The 9,595-nt window shown below is 38.8% G+C and overlaps 1 protein-coding gene across 2 annotated transcripts in view; it reads right to left on the reverse strand.

Moving 5' to 3' along the window:
• Positions 1-2,466: 2,466 nt before the first annotated feature.
• Positions 2,467-9,595, reverse strand: part of LOC122718279 (protein kinase C, brain isozyme) — a 16,881-nt gene continuing 9,752 nt past the window's right edge. The window contains exons 4-13 of one of the 2 annotated variants that reach the window (XM_043943173.1): positions 9,294-9,402; positions 6,512-6,640; positions 5,829-5,982; positions 5,424-5,652; positions 4,552-4,683; positions 4,221-4,486; positions 3,935-4,136; positions 3,645-3,833; positions 2,949-3,089; positions 2,467-2,884 (exon numbers count right to left, since the gene is read on the reverse strand). In XM_043943173.1, coding sequence (XP_043799108.1) covers positions 2,732-2,884; positions 2,949-3,089; positions 3,645-3,833; positions 3,935-4,136; positions 4,221-4,486; positions 4,552-4,683; positions 5,424-5,652; positions 5,829-5,982; positions 6,512-6,640; positions 9,294-9,402 — 1,704 coding nt within the window. In that variant the 3' untranslated portion in view covers positions 2,467-2,731. The remainder of the gene's footprint in view (positions 2,885-2,948; positions 3,090-3,644; positions 3,834-3,934; positions 4,137-4,220; positions 4,487-4,551; positions 4,684-5,423; positions 5,653-5,828; positions 5,983-6,511; positions 6,641-9,293; positions 9,403-9,595) is intronic. The other variant, XM_043943172.1, reaches the window with a different exon arrangement.

Raw genomic sequence — 9,595 nt, forward strand, 5'->3', positions numbered from 1 at the left:
AAAAAAAAAAAAAAATTGATCAGTGAAATTGGAGGAATTTTTATTTTCTGAGATCGATATATTGTCCCGATACAAACAGAACGCAATTTACCATTAATCGTTTTGGATTTTTCGATAAATTAAAATCATCGAAATCGATTGAAATCGTCACTTTGTCACGCGAATCGTTGGTTGGAAAAGAAAAAAAAAAGTCATCTTGACGAACAGGGGAATCGTAACACGTAACGAGGTGCGTGTGATTCTAGAATTGGATCGAATCGAATAAGAGAAGAGCGGTGGGATATTGACGAGATTACGTAAATTCGTGGATAGAAGAATATGATTGAATCACCCGTTGAATAAAGGAGGCGAGAATTACGTTACGATAATCGCTTATTTATTGGAACACGTAATTAATACGCTTGATTGTTTTCTTTTCCTTTTCTCTCTTCTTCTTTCGAAATTCACGAACTCGTATCCTTTGTCCGCCAACGGACGATCATTAGAGGACAAAGGAGGCAAAGGTTTTTTTAAAATGGAAGATCGTTACGAGCGAGAGATAACAAAGGTCCCGAATGGAAGGGTACGAGTCCGTGTGCGTGCGCGCTATATTAACGTGTACGCTTTATTCTCGAAGAGTGAAAAATTCATCGAGGATGGCTGCTAATGTGTAGAGTTAATGTTCTAAGCGAAACGCACTCGTAAACTCGAACAGTTTCGATTGTCGAACGGTTCCACTGTCACTCGTCGAGTCGCGAACGTGAAACGTGTGTGTCTATATATATATATATATATATTAGAAAAAAAGGGGACGCTCGTAAAAATTAACGAGCCAGTCAACTTGTATACATATGTGTGTGTCTGTGTGTATATGTATGTATATATATATATTTATATTTATATATATATATATATCTACGACAATTACGCTTAATTAATCGACAAGTAATAATTAATCCTACTATCGAGCGTCGGCATGGCAACCGACCGAAAAAAAGAGAGATCGAGGAGGAAAAAATTTTTCGCGACTTCGCAAAATCGATCGAACATTTCGTTCGTCGTTTCATTGTTTTCGTCCTCGATGACGCGAGCCGAAACGAGCTCGATAGAAAAGGCGTATATCACCGGAGCGAGGATTTCAGGCACGAGAAGAGCTTCATCGAGGAATACCGAAGCATCGCCCTTTCGTCGTTTCGAGCGAACAACTCGAATCGAATCAACGAATCGAAAAAAGCGAGGAAAATATGAGGTGTGATGAAATAACCGTTCCACTGTCTTTCCACTGCCTATACTCGCTTCGTTCGATCGATAACAACGAGGCAAGTATCGAATGGACATCGATTAACAAACGAGACAAGAATAACTCGATTCGACCGTATCGTCGATCATCCTAGCATTATCCTAATCGTCTGTACGTGTTTCTTTTTCTTCTTTTTTTTTTTTTTTCTCTCTTTTTTCGCAAACAACAACGTCAATATTGTTGCAGTTCCTCACGTCATATAAAATTACTTACGATCGTTATAATCTCACTACCACCGTCAAGCTCACCGAGCACGTTCTTGGAAGTGAATAAATGGCATTCAGAAGAAAACGCGCTTCGAGTTCGTGCTTCGATAACCAATTAATTTAGCGAGGAGCAAATATACGATACATATATATATATATATATATATATATCGTATAATTTTTCTCCGTATATAGGCACACGTTATACATACGTATAAGCATTATACCTGTATGGAAATGTGTGGGACTAGAAATCGAACGTTTGTTACCGTTCGTTAAAATTTTTTTTATCCGTGTCAGGCAAAAAAAAAAAAAAAAGTTAATTCGCTTAATTATCTTAACTAGCTGGAAAGATTACATAAGAGAAAATCGTTTAATTAAACGAAATTAATTCGCGGATTGAAATTTAATAAATTCGTATAACACGTATATAACAATTCGCGATTATTTCTATAAGTTGAAGAATATATCTAATAATAATAGTAATAATAATAATAATAATAATAACAACAGCAACAACAACAATAATAATAATAATAATAATAAATCATAATAACAATAGGAATATAATTCATTTGTTCAATATGTATAATTTACACAGTCGCGTGTATGTGTGTGTACGTGTGTGTACGTGTACGTGTATATACGTGTCCCGGAAAATAATCGAAGAAAACGTATCGAGGGTGGGGGGGGGCGGGGGGGAGGGAGAAGAACGAGAAGGGCAATATATTGGGAAATATATTTTCCGATAAAAACGGAAGCGCGACGTTTTCCATTCAACGATTTGCGATCGTAATTTATTTTCTCCTCTTTTTCTTTTCTTTTCTCTTACCACCCGATCTCGTACCTTCCGATTTTCATCCCGTTTCGTTTCATCGGGCGAATCCAACGCGATAACCGACGCGATACGAGGGATCCGATCTCTGAGATTATTAAAGATTACAAAGTGAAAAGTTTTTTTTTTTTTTTTTTTTTTTTTTNTTATCTTTGGTAACCGAGATACCAAGTTGCCAAGTTTCGAAGAATGGAGAAAGTGGATCGATATCGGGGGGGAGGAAGAAGTACAGAGATAGAGATAGAGATAGAGATAGAGATAGAGATAGATAGACAGAGAAAGAGATAGGGAAATGAAACGGTGAAAGCCCCTGAGTAGCGAAGATGAAGATGTCTCTGAAGGGAGAGATGGAGGGAGAGAGAAACGTATGAGATTAAAACTAGCCAGTGACTTATAGGATATTCCATCGATTTAAACGTGTTGCACGAATTCCGGATTGAGAAACGAGAAACCCATAAACTCCGTTTGATCCAGGTTCATCATGAACAACTTGTCCGTGGGAGTCAAATCCGTCTTCTCCGAGGTGAACTGTTTATCGAAGTTGCTTACGTCCTTGCGATGTTTCTACGGAATCAAACGTTCAACTTCTCCTCTCTTCCTTCCTTTCTTCGCCTCATCTTATACTCACGATTTTCGGCTTGAACGGTGGCTGCACCTCCCGATTCTCTATCTTCTCCCAATCGATACGTCGGAAAAACGCGTGGCTCCGTACGTCCTCCTCCCCTCGTAGCCCGCAACCGAGTCTCTTCACAGGATTCTTCGTGAGGAACTGAAAGAGAACGTTGAAAGGAATTATTTAACGAAAAAGAATTAAGAAAAATAATAAATATATAATTGATCAATAGATCTTTATTTCTTTAGTAGGAAGTGTAAATTTGTTTTAATAAAATTATTAAAATAAATTAAATAAAATAATTTAAATCGTATAATCATTATTATATATATATATATATATACACTTCCTAATAAAAGGAATAAAGAAAGAAAAATATTATAAAATCATTTTATTATTATTATTAACCCTTTGCACTCCAGGCGTTCTCATCTACTTATAAGATAAAATTACACTTCATAAGATTATATTATAAAGAGCTTATACTATAAAATCTATTTATGAAGCGATATTCTAAAAGAATCAAAGATAAATAAATATTGTCGCCATTCAAGTTCAACAATCTCAGTGGTGACCGAGAGTCACCGTTGGAGAGCAAAGGTGTTAAAACGTAAAACGCATAATTGCAAATCGAGCTCGTGTTCGTTGAAACAATCTTGGAACGTTTGAAAGCTCAAAGCCTTTAGTAAGAGGGAGAAGACTCGTATTCACCGCTTTACAAATTTCCCTCGCCTCCTTTGACAAACTCTTCGGATAGCTGACGTTATGCTCGGTTATTGCTGCGAACAATTCCTCCTCGTCCTCACCGTCGAACGGTGGTTGACCGACCAACATCTCGTACAGCAGCACTCCGTACGCCCACCAGTCGACCGACTTCCCGTACGGTTGATACAATATGATCTGTACCGAAGGAGAGACTCGATCGGTAACGTTCAATCGGTAACGATCAATCGGTAACGTAGTATTAAAAAAATCAAGAAGAAGGGAAAATTTCAACTAACTTCCGGCGCGATGTAATCGGGCGTCCCGCAGAACGTTTTCGTGGTCTTGTCGCCGCTGATCCCCTCCTTGCACATACCGAAATCGGCAATCTTGATGTGACCGTCCTGATCCAGCAGAACGTTGTCCAACTTCAGATCCCGGTACACGATACCTCGGCCGTGGAGGAAGAAAAGGCCGATCGCTATTTCGGACGCGTAGAATCTAGAGATAAAAACGAAGAATTTTTTTTTTTAATCGAAGGACGTTATTGGTGGACTTGGTTCAGTTTGGAGGGGGATCACTCACACAGCGACAGGCTCTTTGAACTTGCCACACTGTTGTATCTGGTACATCAAATCCCCACCGTTCACGTACTCCATCACGAAATAGAGGCGATCCATGGTTTGGAAGCAGGAGTGCAGTTGGACCAAAAATGGCGGCTTGGTGGACAACGCCAACACGCGTTTCTCGACCATGGTGCACTCCACGTCGTCGTCCTGAATGATGATGTCCTTCTTCAAAATCTTGATCGCGTACAGCTCGTCGGTACCTTTCCTCTCGGCCAGCATCACCTTTGGAAGGAGAGGGCGTGAACGAATAAGAAGAAGAAGAAGAAGAAGGAAGGAATTAACCGAACTTTTCCGAAACTGCCTTTGCCGAGCACCATTAGGAAGTTGAAATCGCTCGCCCTTATCAAGTCGCTCTTGCCCATGTTGTGGGGCACCTCCTTGTCCTGGGTGGTGGTCGTCTTTTTCGTGACCGAGGTCTTCTGCGGGGAGGAAAACGAATCGAGTCGTGAATCTTCGCTGTTTGCGCTAAGAGAGACGACTTTGTATTTAAAAAAGAAAATTTTGATTTTTATCGATTTTTTTTTTTCCTATTTTATTTCAAGTTATATCATACGCTTCATTTTTCTAAAATAATGTATTTGTATATTTATATAAATGTTAATTCTTTTATACGTTTACTTATGTCTTTATGTTATTTATATATTTTCAATGGAGCAATAAATTATAATAAAAAGCAATATTGCTTTCTAAAAATTAAATCTATAAGCTCGAAATCGAGAAAAAATAATTTTGAAATAATTTCCAGTTCAGTGCTAGATTTCCTCATTAAACTCTTCATCTTCATTAAACTAATCATTCTACACAATTCTATGCTCACAAAACTCAAAAACTTTTAAAATAATATTCCTATTACCACTAATTCTAATGTCGAATTAGATCTTAATCTAATTTGAAATAAGAAAATCTAAAAATCTATTCGACATTATATTATTCTACGCTTCATAATATTATCATATATTAGACGTAAAGAAGTTAGGAAAGAGCCGAAGCTATATTATTTTAAAAAAAAAATCAATCAATCAATCATAAATAAATAAATAAATAAATATATATTGTCACCGTATTCGAATCCAAATGATGGCCGAGAGCCATCTTTCGAGTCGCATCGAACCACGAGAGCGCACCGTGTCGGGCGCAGAAGGTTAAATAATAAACGTACTCGCATCTTCATCTTCAACTCGGCGAGATCGACACCCTCCTCCGGAACAGGTACGTTGTAATATTCCCCCTCCTCTTGGGTGAGCAGTTTGAACCAGCCGTTGGCGGGCGCTTTGATAAGCTCCGATATCCCGAAGGAGAGGGAGCCCATGAAATCGTTCCTCGACGTTCGATCCCAATCCCAAACCTCGATCAAAAGCCGCCTGTCCTTGTCCTCGGGTTTCAAGTCGCTGGAAAACAGGGGAAAAAAGTAATAAATTTTTTTCCTCATCCAATTATATATATATATATAATTTTTCTAATTATAATAATTTAATAATTATTTAATTATTTAATAATAATTTAATTAATATAATAATTTTTCTCATCCAACTGTATATATATATATATATATAATATCACTCACAAAATGATGGTCTCGTTCCATTCGGGATTCAACGAGGATTTGATCGTCTTCGTTTTCTTCTTCACAGTGTCCGAATCTGGAATCAACTTCAACTTGACGTATGGATCCGACAATCCGTTTGGATCCATCGGAATCAAATTTCGCCCCTGTTTCACTGGAAATTCACAATACACGAATGCATAGAAAACGCGTCTTTTATTCCTCCTATCAAAAGCCTTTCAACCTTCTTCTCGCGTGGATTATCCACACGTATAGATATGATGGGAAAAAAAGATCTCATCCGCGATAATTAAAGTACCGGCCTTGAATCGGAGGAGGTTTAATTTGACCGGTAACAACGATCTAATAATATACAAAGATCTTGGGTTAGTCGCGTTGAGGCCCTGTTCCACACCTCTTCAACACCCGTTTGACGAAAGCGTCGTCGATAAATCGATTCGAAGGTATTTTTAATGCCAATCACTCGCAGGAAAGCGAGTGAAAAAGATTAATAAATCCTTGCTTACGCCTTTACTCGATACTCGTCGAATTATATCGGTGGTTTTGTTGTGTATAAATAAGAAAATTATTTCTCTTCGGAGAAAAGAAGAAAAAGAGAAAAAAAAAAAAAAAAAAAGTTAGGGAATCGATCGCGAAAGGTTGAAAGCTCGAGAACTATAATGATAAGATAGGGCGCTACTTACCTTCGACCGTGAGCTTGCTTCCGGAGCACGAGATGTACAAATTTATACGACCACGTCTCTCCGTATGATCGCATCCGCAAAGATTCGGCACGCTCTCCTCGCATCTCTTGTGAACGTTCATGTCGCATGCTGCACGTTATTAGATCATGATCGATTATAATCGTGGTCCAACGTTCGCTGGCACGTTTACGTTGCAACCAGACCGGCAATCTCGTATATCTATTTTCTCTTATTTTCATTATCTTTTTTTTTCTTTCTTTTATCTTTTCCTCTTTTTTTCTTTTTTTTTTTTCATTTTTTTGCATTATTTTATACTATCTTTTTTTTTCTCTCTTTTCTTTCTTTGGCATTTTTGCCTGAAAGTGTTGGTTCGAGCAGCGGGATGCAGGATAGGGGCGCGGTTTTTCACGCGTTTCACTCGCTATCGAAACTGCAGCTGCCGACCGTTTCTTTCCTTTCCTTTCCTTTCCTTTCCTTTCCTTTCCTTTCTTTTCCTTTTCTTTTCTTTTTTTCCCCTCTCCCGTTAATTATCGGTTCGATTCAAGTACGGAATACTCGAACCCGTTCGTTTCTCTTTTACTTTTCCTCTCGATGGAGAGAAAATGAATCGAGACGCACGATCGCGGCTGCAGTCGAAAGTGCACACGCGCGAAACTCGACGAACAACCGTTCGAAACGCATGCTCGATTGAGACGGTGGTTCGTGCTCGTATCGTGAAGGATAATAGAACGAATTACGAGGAAATTATCGTTTCCATTCCACATTTCTTCGAGAAAGGAAGAAAAAGAAAAGAGAAAGAAGAGAGAGAGAGAGAGAGAAAAAAAGAGAAAAAATTATACGATAATAATCCTCGTAATCCTTTGACTACGAAAGGTGGAATAATGCAACGAGAAGCGGCCACTACGATAAACTACGTGTGGTCGTTTATAATTGTCAATTGAACAAATCGTTATCTACATACATTCGGTGCCGATAGAGTAAAAAAGGAATAAAAAAAAAAAAAAATAGCGATCGCGAAATATTACACATTTACATACATACACATGTAAATCGAGACGTGCATATGGTCCCCTCGAGCGCGGAACATTAGGGGATAAAGTCGAAACAGAGGATAAATCGAAAAATACATGTATACAGGTGTATTATATACGTGTTGGTCGAATAAAATCTAATATTAAGGTTGAGTATAAATATATAACGGTCTGTAAATAATGCCCAATGAGAAAGAGAGTTGTTGCACACCGATCGAAGAGAAGTGTGTCGTATTCTACGCGTTCGGTCGATACCGAGCGAAAAAAAAAGGTATAAATCTACGTTATATACATGTACTATAACGACGAGCATGCATCGTATGTACAATCGTGTATATAGAATCATATATGTACAATGATCGAGATACGTTAAAAAAAAAAAAAAAATTTCACGGACGTGAGATATCGTACGTAAAGTGTCGGTAAAATACGTAACAAAGGTAACATTCTACGTGTATACATATAAAAGGCGCTGAGCTCTCCCGACTGAGAGAACAGTGGCAAAAAGAGCAATGGGATAAGCAAGCGAGGGGGGAGAGGGCTAATAGGCGAACGACCAAGTGCAAGGTTCCCGGCTTCGCAGTCGGAACCGGAGTATCGTTTTACACCGATCGAAAGTGTGCGGAACCAAAACACGAGCAACAGGCTAGCGTTTCTTCCCTTGAAGTTATTCGTTATATTAATCGAATTTCTTGTGTACGTGACAATATACCGCATTTTGATCGAATTCGCAAAATTTTTAATCTCGTTTGTTAAATAAATGGAGAATGGACGAAAAAGAACAGCGAATGTTGAGAGAGCGAATCGTAAGAAGATAAGTCGACGAAAGTATGACGAAGATGATGAGACACCACCGAGAGAGTGAAAGAGAACGAGAACGAAACTGCGAATACGAAAATGACAATGGCGACGACGACGACGACAACGACGACGACTAAACGAAGACGAAGATTATAACGACAATGACGACAAAGTCTACGAAAACGATAAAAACGATGTTTGCAGAAATCGCGAAAAATGTTGGATAAAAAAATAGAAATATTTTTTTTCACGTGTCGACGTCGTTTCTCTGCTTCAGTCCAATCGATTATATCCGCATAAACATAGGTAGGTGTTGGGAGGCAAGAAAATATGTTTCTCTTGTTGAAACATTGAAGAAATGGAGATAACCGCGGAGACGAGAAAAATAAACGAACATGGAGAAAAGAGAAGATGGATCGTAAACGTAAATTGAGAATTCGTAGAGAAACTGGAGCTTGCGATTCGTGAAGGGAGGGGAGGGAGGAGATAAAGTTAGGGAAGAGAAAGGGAAGATCGATAGTGAGAGGCGAAAGCGAAGCTTTAATACCGCGTTATTTCGGATATTTAGGTGGGAAATTTCGAGCGAAAATTTGTGTTCGATCAGCTACTACGTAATCGCGGAAGAAGAATATCAGCGGAGATCGAATCGAGTTCGTAATACAGGAGTATCGCGATCCAACTGGATTCGAGATGGAGACAGCGCCAATCTCGTTTTTTTTTTTTTTTGCGACGCAAGTAACGGGTTAACCGAGGAGATATTAAATAAAAAAAAAAATACGCAAATAGCAACTGTTTTCACTCGAATCTAGACGAATGCGAATCTTTTTTTTTTTTTTTATTTCGAAGATAGCTACGTGAAGAGACAAAACGCGTGCGAGATCTAGCCGCTTCGTGGAAATGTAATTACGGACTGAATTTGTTTGATTTGAATGTTGTTGTTTGTTAACTACCTGAACATTTAAGTCCCTGATGCGCGATACCGTGAAGCATCGAGCCGCAGTGGTCGCAGAAGGTTGGCGTCAGGTACGTGAAAACCTCCCATTTGTGTGCGGTGCTCATCTGGGAACAAGAAATAGCGGCCCGGGAAAGCCCGGTCCTTCATTGTGATCTGATTCTCTGAGATTCCAAGAGAGATACAACCCGAGAATCCTCGCTACACAACCGACACTACTGTATCGCTTATTGCTTTCGAGTTTACTCGCCCGCGCCTCTTCTTTTTTTTTCTTTCTTTCTTTCTTTCTTTTTTTTTTTT

The sequence above is a fragment of the Apis laboriosa genome, unplaced genomic scaffold (assembly GCF_014066325.1).
Source record: "Apis laboriosa isolate Shangri-la unplaced genomic scaffold, ASM1406632v1 scaffold5_cov152, whole genome shotgun sequence".
Taxonomy (NCBI): Eukaryota; Metazoa; Arthropoda; class Insecta; order Hymenoptera; family Apidae; genus Apis; species Apis laboriosa.